This window comes from Leucopleurus acutus (genome assembly GCF_964270905.1).
Source record: "Leucopleurus acutus genome assembly, chromosome: 16".
NCBI classification, from domain to species: Eukaryota; Metazoa; Chordata; class Mammalia; order Artiodactyla; family Delphinidae; genus Leucopleurus; species Leucopleurus acutus.
The window spans coordinates 60,047,064-60,067,647 of record NC_139158.1 but is presented as its reverse complement, the minus strand read 5'-3'; the positions used below and the strand labels follow the sequence as shown (position 1 = coordinate 60,067,647).

Here is a 20,584-nt window from a genome sequence, read left to right as displayed (position 1 = left end):
ATAGAAAGCCCAGAGGTAAACCCACGCACCTATGGTCAACTAATCTACGACAAAGGAGGCAAAGATATACAATGGAGAAAAGACAGTCTCTTCAATAAGTGCTGCTGGGAAAACTGGACAGCTACATGTAAAAGAATGAAATTAGAACACTCCCTAACACCATGCACAAAAATAAGCTCAAAATGGATTCGAGACCTAAATGTAAGACCGGACACTATAAAACTCTTAGAGGAAAACATAGGAAGAACACTCTTTGACATAAATCACAGCAAGATCTTTTTTGATCCACCTCCTAGAGTAATGGAAATAAAAACAAAAATAAACAAATGGGACCTAATGAAACTTCAAAGCTTTTGCACAGCAAAGGAAACCATAAACAAGACGAAAAGACAACCCTCAGAATGGGAGAAAATATTTGCAAACGAAACGAATCAATGGACAAAGGATTAATCTCCAAAATATAAACAGCTCATGCAGCTCAATATTAAAAAAACAAACAACCCAATCCAAAAATGGGCAGAAGACCTAAATAGACATTTCTCCAAAGAAGACATACAGATGGCTAAGAAGCACATGAAAAGCTGCTCAACATCACTAATTAGTAGAAAAATGCAAATCAAAACTACAATGAGGTACCACATCACACCAGTTAGAATGGGCTTCATCAGAAAATCTACAAACAACAAACGCTGGAGAGGGTGTGGAGAAAAGGGAGCCCTCTTGCACTGTTGGTGAGAATGTAACCTGATACAGCCACTATGGACAACAGTATGGAGGTTCCTTAAAAAACTAAAAGTAGAACTACCATACGACCTAGCAATCCCACTACTGGGCATATACCCAGAGAAAACCACAATTCAAAAAGACACATGCACCTCAATGTTCATTGCAGCACCACTTACAATAGCCACATCATGGAAGCAACCTAAATGCCCATCAACAGACGAATGGATAAAGAAGATGTGGTACATATATAGAGTGGAATATTACTCAGCCATAAAAAGGAACGAAATTGGGTCATTTGTTGAGATGTGGATGGATCTAGAGATTGTCATACAGAGTGAAGTAAGTCAGAAAGAGAAAAACAAGTATCGTATATTAACGCATATATGTGGAACCTAGAAAAATGGTACAGATGAACTGGTTTGCAGAGCAGAAATTGAGACACGAATGTAGAGAACAAACGTATGGACATCAAGGGGGGAGAGCCGCGGGGGTGGTGGTGGTGGTGGTGTGATGAACTGGGCGATTGGAAGTGACATGTATACACTGATGTGTATAAAATTGATGACTAATAAAAACCTGCTGTATAAAAAAATAAATAAAATAAAATTAAAAAAAAAAAAAAGAACTGTTACTGGATTCCTCATCATTCGGCAAGCTGCATGGTGGGTGAGGGGGCGGGTAGGAGCAGCGGCTGAGACCAGGACCAGGGGAGGCAGTCACACCCCCCAGCTGGCTTCCCCGGCATCCACGCCCCCAGAGCTCGGCACGCCATTATCCATGAACAGAATTGTCACGAATCTGCCCGGAGTGCAAACCTGTTGCAAAATCCATCTGTCTGTGGAATTGTCACAAAACCCTCTTGCGTGTGAAAGTGTCAGGTATGTGAAATTGCGTAAGGAATTGTCTTGCAATTGTCCTACATGTAAAACTGTCATGAAGTGTTGGGTACGTGCAGTTGCTATTCTTCTGAAAAAATACGGAGAGGACAGTTCCTTTTCTTTTTGTGTTAGAAGAATAGGTTTGCTGTGTGCGTGACCTTGAACAAGTTGCAGAAATACTCTGTGCCTCAGTTTCTTCTTCTAGTGACTTTTACAGGGCTATTTTGCAGATAAAATGCATTATGCTCAAAACAGTGCCTGGCACATAGTAGGTGCTCAAGAGACCCTGCTACACCACACACACACACACACACACACGAAATCTCTCTGAGGTAGGTGTTTCTGACTTGTTCATGTCTGTAGCACCGGTACCTGGTACACAGTGGGTGCTCAGTGAGAACTTGTGGGCTGGGGAGTGGACTCAGACAGGTTTTGGCTTTGCCTATGGTGGGGCTGTCTGGCCATGTGGTGTCGGACAGGTCTCTTGCTTCTCTGATTCTCTCTGAACCTGCCTTGGGTGCTATAAAGTGCCCCAAGAGCTGTGTATAAAGCACCTGGCAGTACTGGGGACAGGAAACACTAGCTGCTAATTCCCTTGCCCTCTGTGGGGAGTTCACGGCTCCCGGGCGCTTTGTGGCTGTGGAGGCCTCCTGTGGCTCTTTGGGAGGCTGTGAAAGCTTCAGCTTCAGCTGAGTGGGAGGATGCTGCAGCAGTCAGGACCTGGTGGGACATGTCCAGCCAATCTGGAGACCTGACGCCACAGGCCGGGGGTAGGGGGGATGGTGCCCACTAATCCAGTCCAGGAGCCCCCCACGAGCCGTGGGGAGGATGAGTGCCAGGATTCCAGGGAAGGTGGGGGAACTTCTTAAGAGGAACTGAGAACACATGATTCCTAACATGCACGCGACTGAGAGGTACCAGGTCTCGCAGTTTGCTCCACAAATGACCCCTTCACCCCACCATGCTGAAGACCCGCAATGAACAGAGCTCGGGGCTAGGAGCCAGGACTGTGCTTCCTGTCTCAGCTGGGACTCAGGCTCACTGTGTGACCTTGGCAGCCTCAGTTTCCCCAGCAGAAAAACAAGGGATTGGTCTTGACAGAGGACTTTCCAACTTTTTTCAGCCAAGGAGGCTTTCTTTTTCCCAAGATAGGATGTGATCTGGGAGCTCGATTAATAAGGCAGCTAAGAGTTGAGCTGCTTTGGCTGAGGCTTGCATAGGGTGAGGGGGAGGATCTCAAGCCAGTCCCCTTGGTTTCGTCTGCTCACTTCAGGGGGCATCCCCTACGGGCATGGATAATCTCTAAAGACTTTCAGACCCCGAAGTCCCTCAGCACCAATGGCAGGAGAGGCAGTACAGCATGGTGTAGCAGTTAAGTCAGCCTCTGCAAGCAGACAGCCTGGGTCTAAATCACAAACTAAGCCTCAGTTTTCCCATCTGTAAAATGGGCATAATCATTGTCCTCATGCATTGCTGAGAAGGGTCAGTATGTTGGTGTGTCTGACATGCTCAGAACAGGGTTTGGCAGATGGTAGGTGCACGACAATGGGGTAGCTGTGAGCAGTGTGGAGCTCTTACAAGGCCAGACCCTGTTGCAACAACCCTACGAGGTATTATCTCCTCTTACAGACAAGGAAGTTAAGGCACAGAGAAGGTAAGTAATTTGCTAAGGATCACATAGTGGCAAGCTGGGATTTAAAGCCAGGAAGTCTTAGTAACTGGTAGATATTATTAAGTACTGCGGAGAACCTAGCCCCTAGAATATGTCCCATGAAAACACCCTCGTTGCCTCTTACAATTAAGCCCTAAGGAAGCTTTGGATATACCATCAGCTCCCAGTGCAGAGAAAACCTGGGGCTCTGCCGCCAGTGAGTATCAGGGAATGGGGCTGGGCCTCAGCACTGGACCCTCTCAGTGTTCCAGGGACAGCCCCAGCCCCTGTCATCCAGCACCCGGGGTAACTGGAGGTTCCGAGCGGTGACAAAGAGTTGGGAATCCAGTTTGGACCTCCAGACATGGGGTGAACATCTTTAGGGACCCTATTCTGGGTCTGGTCTCTCCCCACAGGCTCCCTCCCCCTCTCAAAACCTTGTAGAAGGGAGAGAGCACAAGATATGGACTCTTATCCCAGTTCTGTGGGTCCTCAGCCAAGTCCCTCCCTGTCTTTGGGCCTCAGTTTCTCCATCTGTCAAATGGATGGTTAAACTCAATGTTTCTAAGGGCCCAATAGCCATCCATCCACCCATCCATCCATCCATTCAGTAGGTGTTTCTTGAATGCCTACAATATACCAGGCCCTTGTCTAGACTCCAGTGAAAACAAGAAACAAAAACTTTTTTCTTTTATTTGATTTATTGGACAAAGTTAAAAGACAAATCACAGACCTGTGGAAACATTTTAGAAAGATGAGCAAAATGATACTAGATCAGGAAGGGAAATTTCCCAGGCACCTTGTCTTGTTCACCCACGCCTCCCAGTGCCATGCACAGTGCCGGGGTACACTGGGTGCTCTGTAAATGTCCATTGGGTGAACGAAGGAACAAGATGTATCTTGCTGCTCCAAAACCTGTGACTAAGGGTGGAAACAAAGTCTGAGTCCTCCCCTCCCCTTACCACTGTGTTCTAAAGAAAGCTGCCTCGTGAGTATGGAATTGGAGCCAGACACCCCCTTCAGAACTTAGCAAGGGGGAGGCCAGGTATATTTGCACCCTCCATCCACTGCCTACCCCCTCCACTGCCTACCAGCTGGTGTAAACCAATGTCTGAAGAGGATCCAGGAAGGACTGTCTAGCAGGGGCTGCGGTGGGGCACAGCACTTCCCCAATTCCCTAAACCCAGGTGGGGTGGCAAGAGAATCACTCACAGTTTGGAGGGAACCCGATAAGACATGGAAATGGGCATTTCATCCCCTGACTGAACACACACTTGCTGATCCTTCCCACGTCTATTGGGGGAGGGGGGAGAATGAATGAGAGATGCAGAAGGGGAGGGGTCAGTTTCTCAGAAGCCTGCGCTGCCACCATTTGGCCAATTCTCTGTCCAGATCATGTGGACACTGAAGGAGGCTGTTGAACTTGATCCAAAATTTCCAACCCAAAGGTGCTGTAGGGGTACCATGGGGTAGTGAGGGAGCTGGGAATATGCGAAGAGGTCGAGGCCATGCTCCTCCCCTAATAAGTCACAGCTGTGCCACAGGTAGGGCACCTGCCACACACGGAGGGTGTGGAGGGAGGCGGCATAGGAACGTTTAGACCCAACCGCTTCCTTGTGCTCACTGGTGATGCAGCCCTGAGTTTTCTCACTGCTGGGACTTGTGAGGCCACAGCAGCACCAGAGAAGTAAGACACAGCTGTCCCTGTCCCCATCCCTCTTCTGCTCCCCAGCACACAGGGGAGGAACTGAGGGAGGACGACACATCGCCCCACAGGGCAGATCAGTGGAGTCAGGAGCCAAGTCAGTGATGGGGAAGGAGACAGTGTTGAATTAGACCTGTGTTTTTAAAAATTTAGCACCAAACTGAGCTTTTTAATACCAGAAACTCTGGGATCTACCCAAAGTTATTAAGGATTGGGTTTTAGAGATATAACAGAATTAGCGAGAGAGAGAAAAAAAGCAAATGTCATGTTTGTGATCCTCTGTTACATGTCCACTCTGATCATCATACCTCACAAAAGAAGGCCAAGGATTACCATCCTTAATATACAAAGAGCTCTTAGAAATCAAGAAGAAGAAAAACAGCAACAACCCAAGGTTGTGAAACGGGCAAAAATATTACAAGTAATTCAAAAAAGAAAGACAAATGGACCAGTAACCTCAGGAAGAGCTATTATATTGCACTAATAATTTTCAAAATGATGTTTAGAATAAGAACAAAATATTACTTGTGACCTACCAGAAAGGCAAACTAAAAGACTGACAACATCCAGTGCTCACTTTCATAAGGGATTTGGGCAGTGTCTATTAAAGTTTGAACTCTGTAGTATACGGATAGTAGTATTATTTTACAAATGGTGCCCTGAGGCTCAGAGAGGGGCAGGCACTTGTTCAGAGCCACACAGTGGGTCACTGGAAGGCAGGGCTGGAACCCCGGTCTCTGGATGGGTGCCTTTGGCTTTTTATCTCCAGCCAGCTGGCTCTCCCTGTCTGGCCTTGTGAACAGCCTGGTCCCTGGCCTCTGACTGGGGCAGCCAGGCCTGCTATACCCACTGCTGCACCTGCTTTGGGACTGAGGATGGCTGGGCTCTTGCTGTTCCAGGTGACACAACTATCGTCACCCCTTCCCCACAATAGATGAGGCTCCCAGTCAGTCTTGCTCAGCAGTGAGGCATAAAGAGTGGAGGTGGGAACCTAAGGCTTGGGATCAGACAACCCCACCTTCAAATCCCAGCTCCACACTTCACTCCCTGGGCCCGTTATTGAACCTCGGTTTGCTCATATGTAAGACAGAGGCAATCACCCACTCACTGGAAAGCTTGTTCCTTTCACAAATATGCTCGAGGGCCTACTATGTGCCAAGAACTGTTGTAGGCACTGGGGATACACCAGTGGACAAGACAGCCCTTCCCCTCAGGGAGTTTGCATCCTAAAGGAGAGGGAGGTCATTCGAGATAGTGACAGTGAGTGAATGACAGTAAACAGAGTGAGGAGAGGAGAGGAGGGTCCCGGCCACAAGACAGGACTTGCTGAGACATACAAGGAAAGTGTTCTAGGCAGAGGGACCAGCAGGTACAAAGGTCCAGGGGTTTAGCATGCAAGAGAGCAGTGAGGCCAGAGCACAGGGACTGGTCGGAAAGGCAGATCAGCCCAGACCTGGGTGGTAGGCTCAGAAGGAGTGTGGACGGCGCTGGGTTCTCCTGGAAGCAAGATGGGAAGGCCCTGCGTGGTGCAGGCCAAGGAGTGTCTGCCATCTTGAAAGCTCCCTCTGGGGCTGAGCACAATGAACAGTAGGGGGCAGGAGCTGGGAGCCCAGGGCGGAGGCCTGTGACCACCTAGGGGGTCTGGACCAGGCTGCTGGCTGTGAGCAGCAGATGGACAAGTCTTGCTTGTGGGATATTATGAGAATTAAAAGGTAAGTGGCCTAGCCCATGGTGCAGCAGGTAGCTGGTGCGAACAGACCTCAGCTACCCGTCCTCCGCAATCAGGGGACCTAACCCAAGAACCCCATGACTGTGTCTGCCCCGCAGCCTCCTCCAGAGATGCCTGAATCACTTCTGCTCCTCCCTGCCACTGGCTCGGGTTGTGCCTCTTTGACCTGCTGTGGCCTCTCAACTTTCGCAGGCCACCAGGACAAGGTCTCATTCAAGGTTCCCTCTGGTTGCTTTAAGCCGCCTTGCTGTTCAGTGGCTCCCTAAACCAGCTGTATACCGCCGCCCCCAAGCTGGACTGAAACCCGAGGCCCTGTCTGGATGGTTCCCTAAGTCATTCTCGAAGGTGAGAATAAGTGGTGAGTCACAGTGGCATCTGCCCGGGCCAGGTCCCCAGACCAACTGCCCAGGAAATGGGAGATGGGAGGGAGGCAATGCTGGGCAGGCGGGAGTCCAGGTCACACACATTTGGGTATGAATCCCAGCTCTGCCACCTTGACTCTGGGAAGTCCCTTTCACCTCTCGGAGCCTCACACTTCAGCTGCAAAATGAGAGTGATGCTATCGAAGGGGTGCCCGGAGGATAAAGGGAGGTAACAACCTACAGAGCCCCTGGCTCTGTGCCCAGCTCATATGCCAAGGACATCAAATGGGAGCCAACTTTGTCCTTATGCTCTGCCCTGGGCTCTGCTCACCAATTCCCGGCACAGTGAAAAACAGCTCTGGTTTCGGAGCCCCAGCTTGGCTTCCAACCCAGACTGTATGGGGGCTGTGGAAACCTGGGCAAGTGGCTTCGCCTACCTGGATTCTACTTTCCTCTTCTGTAAAACGGGTCCTATCTTCGAAGGTTGTGGGTAACTAATGCACACAAAAATCACCCGGCACATAGTAGGTGCTCAAGAAATGGTGTGATGCCAGTAGGGAGGAGCTGAATGGAAGAAGGGGACACAGGCACAGTATGTGGTGGGGCTCTACCTTGGAAACCTCTCGTGGTCCTGGGGCACTGTCTCCACCACACCAAAACCCAGCCAGTTGGAGGGACCTAGGCTTGCAGGGCCTGGAAATTCTACAACCACTGTCAGTGGATCCCAGTTTCCTCATGTGCAAAATGGGAACCATAATCCTTCTTGCCAGTTAAAACCAGGATTAAGGGCTGGGACCAAGGTGAGCAGCCACAGCCAGAGGTGCTGGTCTCTGTGAGCCCCTGTAGATCCTCTGAGGGGCCAGGTCTGCAGATGGGCAGAGCCAGGCTGATGCCGTCTGCAGCATGCAGGATCCTGAGCTACCAGGCCCTGTGTTAAATCACTGCAAACCCATCGCAGCCCTGAAAAGCTGGCCTACATTTACACATGTTCATGGATGAGGAAACTAAGGCTCAGAGATGTTAGGGTTAGGGTTAGGGTTAGTGGTTGACCCAAGAACCCACAGTGAAGAGTCAGGCGGGATGCAAACCAGAGTCCTAGCTCCTAACTGCTGGGAGCCATGCCTCCCTGATGGCCTCTCAGCCCCTCCCTGCTGCCTAATGCCCAGTGGCTCTCCAAAGGCAGAGAGGTGCCACTGAAAGTCATACGTCTCTCAGGGCCAAAGAGGGGCCCCAAGCTGTGCGCAGGATCAGACAGGAGAAGAGGGGAGGCTGCAGGAACAACCCAGTGGTCTTAAGTCTGAAACCATGGAGCCCTTAGCAGCATCCCCAGACCTTTAATAAAGTCTGTTACCCAGAAATGTCCTGAGTGCTCTGTTTTTTTCTTTTTCTTTTAATGGGGGGAGGTGGTTGGAGGCAGGGTTATTGATGCAGGGGAATAAGATGGTCTATAAACTGAAGCTATTCAGCCAAAGCAGCCCTGGGAGAACGGCAGCCACTGCGAGGATGCTCTGCTCTCAGGGAGGACGTCAAGCCAACGTTCCCTGTCCCAGGGGCGGGGGTCTCCAGCTGACACCTCTGCTATTCACTCTATTGGGACTGCCACCTTCATCAGTCTGGGGCCCCCAAGGACAGGGGCCAGCTGACAGCAAGTGTTCAGCAGACATGTGCTGGCTGAAATGCGATGACTCAGGGGACATCCAGGAATGAGGGTGGACAGAGAAGCGTCACCTGAATTTGAGTTCCAGGAATGTACTCAGGAAGGGCTGAGTGCTGCTGCATCAGGACTGTCAACACTTGTCAGGGAAGAATCACTTGCAGGAAGGGTGATCCGCTCAAGGGATACAGAATCGGGGGCTCACACCCTTCTCATGAGACCATCTTAAGACGACTTTCTGTAAAATCAGAAAGCTCAGAACATATGGCAGAAACAACGCCCTCCTACCTAAAAAACCTTCAAGGGATTGATCACATGAACAGTATTATAAGTAACAATTTCTGTTCTCCAAAGGACATAGAAAGTTAGCAGCTGGGTATCAGATTGAAGAAACATATCTTCCATGTCAAAACCAACAGTGGATTAATATGTAGGTAATACAAAGAAGTCCTATAAACTGACAAGAAAAATCCAGGAAACCCAATAAAAAAAGTGGGCACATAAAAATACAATAAAAATTTTAAAATGAAAAAAACCCAAAAAGTAAAATTAAAAGATTTAAAATAAAAAATAACTAAAATTGGGCTTCCCTGGTGGCGCAGTGGTTGAGAGTCCGCCTGTCGATGCAGGGGACACGGGTTCGTGCCCCGGTCTGGGAAGATCCCACATGCCGCGGAGCGGCTGGGCCCGTGAGCCATGGCCGCTGAGCCTGCGCATCCGGAGCCTGTGCTCCGCAATGGGAGAGGCCACAACAGTGAGAGGCCTGCGTACCGCAAACAAACAAACAAACAAAAAAAGCAAAACTAAAATTAATAAAAAATTTAAAATAAAATGGCATTTTAAAACTAAATGATAAAATAAAAAACTTAGAAAAATAAAATGTAAGAATAAAATAAAAATACATTTTAAAGTAAATTTAAATAAACTACACTAAAATTAATAAAAATTAAAACTTTAAAAATAAAATTAAGATAAAAATGAAAAAATTTTAAATAAGTGAAATAAATTTTGAGTAAAATTAAAAATTGTCAATGTGTAACCATTTAAAAAATAAGGAAAGAGAAATAAAGTAATACAAGAGTACTATCAGCTCGGCTGATACCGATAATGTGCTATGAATTAAGTCTGATTGACTCAGATGCCTGTCAGAAGCGGGGCAAGAGGGGAGGAGGAAGGAAAATCGGGTCTGAAAGACAGCATTTGACTGGGTTTTTCCAGCCTGCCATATGGGCAGAGGGCAGGATGTCAGGCCCCATCATGGCCTCATCCGCAAACAGCCATCACATCATTTATACTTTTATAATGTGCCAGCAACACACACACACACACACATCCTTCCATCCTCACTGCTGTTCTCTGAGGTTCCCTTTCACAGAGGAGTGAACAGAGGCTCAGAGAGGGTGAGTCACTGTGCCATAGACACAGAGCACCTAGGACCTCCCTATCCTCTGAATCTGGGCTCCCCAAAATAACCTGCTTTTGGAGAGTTAGGTCTACTGAGGACTTTCAGACACAGGCGGGGGCATGTCTGACATCAGGCTGGAATGTCCTGGATGCTAGAAGGAGCCAACCTTCCCATGACGCATTACTGTGATCACCATTCATTAGCATCTACTGTCTCGCAGGTGGGTTATACGCACAATTTTGACCTTCAAGGCAATCCTATGATGTAGATGCTATTATCATCCCCATTGTACTGATAGACAACAATGAGATTCAGGAGTGAAATATTTTCACCCAATCACGGCAGTAGCAGAGCTGGGAGCTGAGCCCAGGCCTGTCACAGCCCAAATCCCACACCCACTGCCTGGCACTGGACACTCTTCATAGTCACTAACTGAGCACTCACTATGTGCTAGGGATGCGTTTCATGCCCCATTTTGCAAATTAGCCAACTGAGGCCCAGAGGGGAGAGGTGACCTGCTCAAGGTCACTCAGCTGGTGAGCAGTAGAGGTCGTGGCCTTCGTGACAGCCAGCCAGCCTCCCACTGCTCATCTGGCACTTGCTAGACACAGCTGTGCCTGCCTGCCAACACCAGAGCAGGCTGCAGAAGGGCAGTTGTGACATTCCTTTCTGGGTGTCTCCACCCCTGCGGATGTGGGTACTGCAGTCAGGCTGCAGGGAAAGGGAGTGGTTTCCCTATGTAGTCTGGGTCCCCCAGGCTTGAGAATGCCTTTCTTCTGAGCTGCTGAAACAGAACCCCCCACCCACAGCAGCACAGGGGAGTCCCCACCACGGGACACAGAGCAGGGGCCCTATGAGTCACGCGGCATTACAAGAAACCATCCCAGGGGCAGGCAGTAGTGGCCTAGCCTGAGGCAGCAGTGCTCAAGATGAGTGAGCTTCACCCAGGCAATGGGAACAAACCATTCCCTTCGGGACCCTGGAGGAATCCCCAGGGGTGGGGCCGAGGGCTCATGTGTCCCGAGTGGCGCTGACTGCTGCACAGGGCTGAGAAAAGGAGGTTCTGGCTATGGAGACCTGGGGGGCACATTCCAACCTCTCCCCATCCTGGCTGTGTGACCCTGGCAGGTCGATTGCCCTCTCTATGCTTGGAGGGCCTCTGGAGAATAAAAGGATCAAATCACCTCGTGGGCTATCACCTGGATGAATTGGGAGGAGGCCAGGCAGGACGGCTATGCACCCAACCTTTGGAATCAATTGTCTGGGTTTAAATCCTGGCTTTGCCAAACTTACTTGCCAAGCTATTGGGAACACATGAAATCGCTAATATTTGGCTGTTTTCAACCTACAGAAATGGCAGTTTCACATACTTCAACTAATGCTCCTCTCTTCTTAATTCAGTTTCCTCTTCTGTAAAATGTGGATAATAACAGTCCCTTCGCAAGTTGATGCGAGGACTAAATAAGGGTGGGAGGCAACTGAGCTCAGTACTTGGAGCTTGGCTCTGGGACTAGGAAGGATTTGAACTTGGCTGTGTGTCCTGGGGAAAGTCACTTAACCCCTCTGTGCCTCGGTTTTCTCATATGTAAAACAGGGATAATAATAGTACCCACGTCACAGGTTTATTAGGAGAATTTAGTCAGTTTATATGCATAGTACCTGACATTGACAAATAAAATAAAACAACACAGGTAACATCTGGCATAGAGTAAATGCTCAGCCATAAAACCAAATCAGAAAGAGACTTTTCTAAACCTTTGGTGCCAGTGAAAATTAAGTACTTTAAAAAAAACAAATAAATGTTTTTAGGAACATATATACGTGAGGCGTGTGCTCCTGGGTGTCCACAGGGTCTGGGGCTGATCTACGTCCTGACAGTGTCCACAGCCTGGGGCTCTGATGGAAGGACTGCCCTCCAGGCCATGGTGATTCTGTGTGGGGCCCAGGCCTCCACCAGGTCCCTCTTATGGGACCACACAGCCAGGCCACAGACCCCATGTGGCACTCAGGTAACTCTGGAGGCCCTTACGAGGCTCCTGGACCACAGGCTGGCCTCTGGTTATTAAGAAACCTCTGCAGACAGCCTTCAAGCTGTGAAAGCCCTCTTGGTTCCATCCTCTCATCTAGCATTTCTTCTAGGCCTGGGAGAAAGGCAAAGCAGACTGAGTATGGCCAAGTCACACAGGGGAAACTGAGGCTCTGAGAAGCTCTAAACCAGATTCCAGGCCCTGGAGTAAGTTGCCTTCCTCTGCCTATCCATCACCTCCCCCGTTCGCTTTCCTGCATCCTCACCTCCACTCCTGGCTGGGTGATGCTGGGTGAGGTACTTCCTCACTTGAGGCTCCATTTTTACAAGCGTGGGTCTCAAAGGTCTCAACTGGCCTTTTCAGTCCTAACATTCCATTATTCTACCTTCTCCAGAACTCCAGAGAGAAAATGAAAGTTGAACTGCTCTCCAAACAATAAAGTGCTATATAAATGACAGGGTGGTGAATGGCAGCATTAGGTGGACTTTCTGGAGTAGTCTATAGTAGGCGGGATTTGCTCCTGTGGTTCTGGAATCAGGAACACTGGCTATGTGACCTTGGACAAGCCTGCTTCTTCTGTAAAGGAAGAGGGGCAACCACATCCACCTGGCAGGGTTGGGGGAGGGTCGATGAGAAAGGAACATGCAATGTCCGGCGCTCACTGGCTGCTTGAGGGTGTCTAATGCAGGAGGGATATTTAGGCCCCCAATGGGTCCTAGGGCTAAAATCTACCTTGGGAAAAGAAAACACCTTGGGAAGGACGTGGCTGCCAGATCCTGGGCCGTTAGAAACAAGCACAAGAAACAGAGGTTTGCAAAATGTGTCGAGGGCAGTTGCCACTTATAAAGGCAATTCGGTGTCCTGTTTGGGGCCCCAGAGCCAGACTCTCTGGGTTCACACGCCTATGGCTGTGTGACCCATGGGGCCTTCGTCTCCCCATCTGCAGTACTGGGATCCCCTAGAACCCGCCTCTCGGAGCTGTCAGGGGCACTGCATTGGGCTCGGCCAAAAGTTCCGCACTTTTGGGGGAATGGTAAAAATTACATTTTTACATCAGTTCACACACAGTACACAGAGTACACACACACTCATTCATACACTCCCACACACACCCACATCCATGTGCACACACATGCACCCACTCATACATTCACATACATATGTAAGCCGAAACCCATTTCTCAAAATGATAATTAATCTTAACACTTGCAATGCACTCTGCTATCTTCTAAAAAGGGGGCTGGCAAACTATGGCCCATGGGCTAACTTTGGGCTATGGCCTCTTTTTGTATGGCCTGTAGGTTAAGAATGGTTTAATATTTTTAAAGGCTTGTGAGAAAACAAAACAAAACAGGAAGAATATGTCCCATGAAGCCTAGAATAGTAACTATCTGGCCTCTTGCAAAAACAGTTTGCCGACCCCACTCTATTTCGTTCTACTCTATACTATTCTGTTCTGTTTTATCCATTCTACTCCATTTCGGCATTCTAAACACTAGCTGCATTTACTAAATTCATCTCCCTCATCTGCTGATGGAAACACTCTGCATCGAAGTGAGCTTCAGTTTTTTCACTAGATGAAAGGATGGAAAGATGGATGAAGAGACAGTGGACTGACAGATGGACTAGAGGAGGCAGGGGAACAAAGGCAAGAAGGTCCCCTTATCCTGTGACACCTCAGCCAAGTAACGTCCCACCTCTGAGTCTCAGATTCCTCAGCTGAGCCCAGGACTGCCGCCGACCAGCCTCTCTGGGCTGCACTGAGGGATCCTGTCCATGTCAGTTTTTCTGATGGATCCATTCCTGACATCCCTAGGGGATGCTGGGCTCTGGCCTGTCTGCCATCGGACCTCCACTCCCTCTGCCACACAGCCCCTTCGGCCCTTCCCATCCGGCCAGACCCTGCCCTCCTCCTGCCAGAGTCCCCAGCTCCTATGCTGCTGCCACCTCTGCAGCCCTCTGATAGGCTCTTCTCAGACGCCTCCTCCTTGCAGCCGCTGGCAAGTCTCTAGCAGAATTCATTTATTTTTCTATGCACAGGCTTTGGAGCCTCCAAAACTCTGGGTCCACGTACCAGCTCGGCTTCTGGGAGTTCCTGGGCAGGTCCTTGCCCCTTTTGGGGCCTCAGACCCCTTGTCTAGGAAATAGGTGTAACACAGGTAGCGCCATAGTCAGTCAGATGTCGAAACCCACATGCAGAGCTCCCGGCACGTGGCTGGCCCCAAGTGGCCTCAAGGGTCTCCTCTCGTGGCTGGGCAGGGGTAGGGTGGTCTGTGGGATACCCCTTGTTCTGGGCCCAGCCATGGCCCTGACCTGGAGACTAGAAACCTGGGTCGTCCCCGATCGCCACCCCTGCCTCAGGTACTTGCTTGCTGTGTCTCAGCTTCTCTGTCTGTGTACAGGGGACGGTGCTGCTGGCCTGGCCATCCGCATAGGGCTTTTCAGTTTACAGAGAATTATTCTATTCAGTCCCCCTAACAGGACTCTGGAGTGGGCGCTGCCACAGTCCTTTTACAGATAAAGAAAAAGAGGCTCAGAGAGGGGAGAAGGGCAGAGGTGAGATTCAGCCTGCATGAAACCCCCCTCCCCCAGCCCAGGGAGCATCCGGCTCTGCTGTAAAATGGGAGGGGGAAGTGGCTGAGTCCTGAGGAAGCACCTACTCTATGCCTTTGGACACCTTCCCTCCGGGACTGTGGTGAACCGTCCCAAACACCAAAGAGGTAGGTACAACTGTTCCCATTTCACAGACGTGGAACCAATGCAGAAGGTAGGTGGACTGCCCCAAATCACACATCCAGGGAAGGCGAGGGCCCTGAATTTCAGAGCTCCTCCCTCTGCCCTTTGCTGCCTCAGGTCTAGAAGGATCTAAAGGCACCATGTGAATGTGGGTGACAATTGTTTCCATCAAGCCCCCTCCCCAGAAGGCCTTGGACGCTGGGAAAGTCAGTCACGGCCTGTCCTCTCCTCATTGCCTAAATGAAGCTCCGTATTGAGGTAGGGGTACAGACCAGGGCCCCCTCACCCTGCCCGACTGTCCTATTGTGGGGACACCCCAGCATGTTTCAAGAGAAACGTCCTCATCTGGTTCTGATTCATTTATACTTAATTAATCAACATGTTGTTTTGTAAGAGTCACTTGAGATCCAAGAACTGTTCTCAAGCCTTTTCTTTTAGTCTTTCTTGTCTTGGAAACAGAAAAATTAGGTTTCATCAAAAAACAGTGATGCTGGAGCTTGAGGAAGCATGGTCTGTGGGAACCAGGCTCCGAGGGTGACAACTCAGCCTGGGTGGCTGCTGGGCCCAGCGAGTGTTCCTCTTGACCTTGCAGAGTAGGCCAAAGGCTGGGCCAAGAACTTGGGCACGCAGGGGAGGTAGGAGAGGGCCAGGGAAGGGCATCCCTCCACACTGGCAGCTCCTCAAGGACAGGCCCCAGGTCTGTTCACCTTGGCACTCCCAAAGTTCCCAGCACAGAGCCTGGCACACGGTCTGCCCTGTAATGCTTGTTGAATGAACAAGGGGAAGAGAGGGAGAGAAAGGGAGGGAGAGAAAGGAAGGAAGGAAGGAAGGAAGGAAGGAAGGGGGAAGGGAGGGAGAAAAAAGAAAAGAAAAGGAAAGGAAAGGAAAGAAAAGACACTGCCAATACCTAGGTGCCTTCAGAACACATTCTCCTGCCAAAGTTAGACCAGAATGTCAAATCTGGTAAGACCCTCAGGGATCTCATGTGCAATTTTCCAAGCAGCTGTCTTACGAAAAATGGTTTCTAATCTAACTGGTTTGGGAAAGGTCCCACTCTCTATCCTCAGCCTCTTCACTATGAATCCTCTGATAAGTCCCACAGTTAAGAAATCTGCTAAAGCCAGCATCTCTCATACCTATTTGGCCAGGACTCCTATGACCACCTTGCAGAAGATGCTACAGGAAGCCTTCTGCTACCCCTCCACCTCCACCCCATTGCCAATGGGGAAACCAAAGCTGTGGGCAGCGGGCAGGTGGTGGTGCGGAATCCACTTACCCAAAGGGGTTGGCGGTTGGACCGAAATCCAAGGCTATCTCCATTGCACCTGACTGATAAATGGAGCCACAAGCCTGTTTCTGAAGACGCTGCACTGGACATGCATGTGCCCCAGATGCAAGCGATCACCTACCGTGGGGAGGGGTGCCAATAGCCCCCTCACCAAATGGTGGCTATGTAAGGCGCAGCCATGCCCGACCTCACTGAGCAACTGGGGATGGGGGGAGGGACTGAAAGTTTTCTTTTTCTTTATTCTTTGTGTGTGTGTGTCTTTCAGAACTGACTGAGAAGCATCTTAAAGATCTTAAAGATCTTTAGCATCTTTAGATCTTAAAGCATCTTAAAGATCTTCTAAACCAGCTACTCTTCAGATGGGGAAAGTGAGGCTCTGAGAAGAGAAGACCAGCACAGCTCAGGAGATATCTTCTCAGCGTCATGTCAGACGGATTGAGATTCAAGCCTGCTTTGCTACTAACCCTCTGTGCAACGCTGGACAAATCAATTTTCCTCTCTGAATCTCAGTTTCCTTGTCTAGGAAATAAGCATCCCCCCAGCCCCACTAGGCTGTTATGAGAGGCAAAGGACGCAATGGACAGGAAAGGAGAATGACTTGTACTTGGCTACTCGTGTAACATACACACTAACTCATTCAGTCTTACCCACATCTGCCCTGTGAGTTGGATACTGAAGATTATTATTCCTATTTGAAAGAGGAGTCGCTGAGGAGACAGTTTTTATTTATCTATTTTTTTGGTCTTTTTAAAAACTGAGAAAGATCTTAGAGAGCTTCTAAAAGACCGTCAGATGGGTAAACTGAGGCTCAGAGAGGCAAAGTGACTTCCCCAAGGTCACTCAGCTGGTAACTGGGGAAGCAGGGATTTGAACAAGGCAGGCTGACTCCAGAGCCCACGACTGGAACTACTATACAAGGGCCATTCACAGAGCAGTGTCCCCATGAGGTCCCAGATGCCCCCCAGCTCATGTGAAGTCCACCCACCTCTCCTCTCCCTGGATCCCTCCGTCCAGTCACACCTGGAGCTGAAGTCCTTCAGGCCACAGTCTCTCTGTCCCACCCAATCCCACCCCCAATTCTCCCACAGCCTCTCTCTGCCTCCTGTTTCACTCCAGGAGTAACCGTGTCTATTTAGGGCTTTTTCACTCAGGTGGACTAGAATCCCCCAGAGGGAAGACTCTCGTTCTCTTTCCCATGTAGCCAAGCTCAGACTTCACACCAGAGCTGCAAGGAAAGAAGACACAGGGTCTTCATTCACCTGCTGGTCAACTTAGCAAAGTTATTTAGCCTGTCTGAGCCTTGGCACCTGGATTTTAGAATGGGGTAAGCCCTATGTCATGAGGATGTAGTGGGGATTCCCTCCGTGAGTAGAAGACCCTGGGCACAGTGGCTGGCTGTTGATTCTCAGGCTGCCATCCGGAGGCCAAAGGGCGGCCGGCTCAGGTATGGGACTTGCTCACCTTCCTCGGTCCCCCAGGCTCTGCCAACCCTGGCTCTGCAGGGACAGCCTCAAACCCACCTCCTGAGGATGTTTTGACTCCTTCAGGGAGGGGCTGTGGCACAGGACGCCCGAGGTGAGAGTGCAAGGGGCCCCTGGCTTTGTGCCCCAGGTGCATTTATGGTCTGAACCTTGGTACATCCTCCTAGTGGCCCTAGGAGGTCAAGATGGAAAAACCGAGGCTCTTAGAGGGGCTGGACGTCTTCCAGGTCATCCCAGAACAAATGTCTTCAAACTCAGGTCTCTCTGAGCTCATGCAGCTCATGCCCTCACCAGAGGGGAACCCACCAAAAATGACTGGCTTCTTGAAAGTGATGTGGGGGATCAGGGTCTGTAATGGGGCTGAGACAGGGGCATCTGGACTCCCAGCTCAGGGCTCTTTATGTCACCTCCTGGCTCAGTATGCATGCTTGGGATGATTTCTGAGCCACTGACTCTGTCCCCTAGACCCTGCGACCTCTAGCCTGCCACCTGAGGCTTCCTGTCTCTGCAAAAGTCACTCCCCCCCCTCGCCCAGCAATGCTGTGATTATAGGGAGCGGGGGCAATGAGAGAGCCCTGGCAGCTCGTTCCCTCCCTGGAGAGCCTCTTGGTCCAGCTTGCCCCACGGGTGCCCTGGGGCCTCAGTTTCCCCATCTGTAAAGTGAGATTGACAGCACTCTGGAAGAGTTAACAGCCCCGGGCATCGGGCAGCAGGCAGATGCCCCAAGGGCGACCCCCCTGACTATCCCGCGGCGTCTTCCCGCCCACCCTGCCGGCTGCCCCTCGTACCTTGCTTCTTCCTTCGGTTCAGGGGGAGCATGTCCACGGCGTGGGCGACGAGCAGCAACAGGCAGAGTGGCGCCCGCATCTGGGCAGCCTGGTCTGGGCGGGGGCGCGGGGCTCCCTGGGAGGCCCGACGGCCCAGCGGCTACCGGCGGCGGCGGCACAGAGGGCGCAGGGGCTGCTCGGGGCGCGCCGGGAGCATCCGCGAGTGCGGGGTCGGTCCCGCCGCCAGGGACCTGTAGTCAGCCCAGGGTCCGACCTCCAGGTCTAGAGAGGGCGTCGGCGGGGCTGGGAGGGGCGGGCGGGGAGGAGCCAGCGAGGCGGGGGCGGTGCATTAACCCGTTTGGGGAAGGCGCGCGGTGGGGTTGGAGGGGGTCGCCCGGCCAGGTCGGTCTGTCACGCCGTGCGCGCTCTGGCGTCGTTCCCGCGCCCGGCACTGTCCCGTGGCATACACAGGTACGGTCCTCCACGCCACACACAGAGGTACAGACGCGCGGACGCCAGGTGACCCCCTCCTCTCAGCATCTCCCTCCACCCCACTCTCCGCCTCGGATTTTCTTTTTCCGCTTTCTCTGTTTCCTCTTTCTCCTAAGCCCCGAAGTGACCAGCACCTGATAAATTAGCCAGTGAAGGGGCCCAGGACCTGAACTGTGTTTCCTCCAGCCTTGTCTACAGGATGGGAGCAGCTGGTACAATTTTAACGCTTTCAGAGCCAAATCCCTCCTTCTCCCCAACAAACGGTGCACTCCTGCCTCCGGCCACCTTGCCCACTAAAAACAGTAAGAGTAAGAATAATACTGCCTATCACTTTGAGGCCTACGTGCTTGGTGGTGTTCTAAGCACTTTACACATGATATAATCTTCAAAACAACCCAGCGAGGTTCTATTCTGATTAGCTCCACTTTACAGGGGAGGAAAGGGAAGCTCAGAGAGGCCAAGTGACTTGCCTAAGGCCACACAGCAGATCAGTGGTTTGTCTGGGTCCAGTGTCCACCCTTTTAGCCACTGCTTGGGGCACAGAGGAACTTACCCTTGACAGTCTCTTGCTGACCAATTATCCTTCCTTTATCCTGTGTGTGTAGTTTGATAAAAAAAAAAAAAAAAAAAAAAAAGAAGGTAAATGCCGGCATCTCCTTCTCCAGCCCCTTGTCCTCATCCTTAGTAAGGCCCCCAGTATAATGAAGACATTTGAGGGCATGTCGGGGGAGGGAAACACAGAGAGTGAGGCAACTCTGCCCTGGCTGTTCTTCTTCTGTAGGGCTCCACGAATACTGACAAACAACATCCTAGGAGTCTTGGTGGAATGTCAGAGCCACCCCCCCCAAAATGGCTCCATTCCACAGATGGGGCTACTGAGACCTCGGGAATCGAGGTGCCTAGCTCAGGCAGCCCAGCAAGTCTAAGGCAGAGGTGGGATGGGCACCCAGGTGTCCCAGCATGGTCCCCATCCACCAGACCCTACAAAGCCCTCTTGTTCTGACTTCTTTGATCTCCGTCTTCCCCTCTACTCCTCCTTTCACCCCTTTAATCCCAGATCTCAACTCCTTGCAGTATTTCCCAGACACCTCCAAGCCTCTCACACCTCTGAGCCTTTCATGAGTGGCCTCTCCATGGGATGTTGGTCTACATGCCATCCCCATCCCCACTGACTCATTCAGGACCCAGTCCTGAATACGCCCCTCATCCAGAAAGCCTTCCCTGATTCTCAGGCCAGGTCCAGTGTCTCCTCTGGGCTCCCACAATCTCTTTATTACAGCTTGTATCACAGCAGGTGGTAACTATGGATTTGTCTGTCCCTTCCTCTGAACTGTCAACTCTTTAAGGCCAGAGATGAGGTCATATTGGGATGCCTGGAGCCTAGCTCATGCTGGACACAGAGCAGGTGTGCAACATGTTTGTAGAATGAATGAATGAATGAGTTCTCCAGATGCAGGAGTCTCCCAGCTTATACATGGAATTTGGGTACTTCGAGAAATGAGATGACCCTAGAAGTTCAAACTTTAAGAAGTTTGAAAGTCAGCCCCTACCCAGCCACCACCGGTCCTGAAGTCTCCAGAGTCCAGAGCAGGCCATCCCCCAGGTGAGCAGGGCTGGGGCAGGGCAGGGTGCATGGGAGTCAGGCAGAGGCTGGGGCCACTTAGTAGCCACAGAGCTCCGCAG

General features: G+C 50.8%; 1 protein-coding gene across 1 annotated transcript in view; it reads right to left on the bottom strand.

Moving 5' to 3' along the window:
• RSPO4 (R-spondin 4) overlaps positions 1-18,509 on the bottom strand; it is a gene marked incomplete at both ends in the record, with an annotated part of 39,440 nt that extends 20,931 nt beyond the window's left edge. Inside the window, one exon of the mRNA XM_082857815.1 lies at positions 18,431-18,509. Within this exon, the coding sequence (XP_082713941.1) occupies positions 18,431-18,509 (79 nt within the window). The remainder of the gene's footprint in view (positions 1-18,430) is intronic.
• Positions 18,510-20,584: the final 2,075 nt, after the last annotated feature.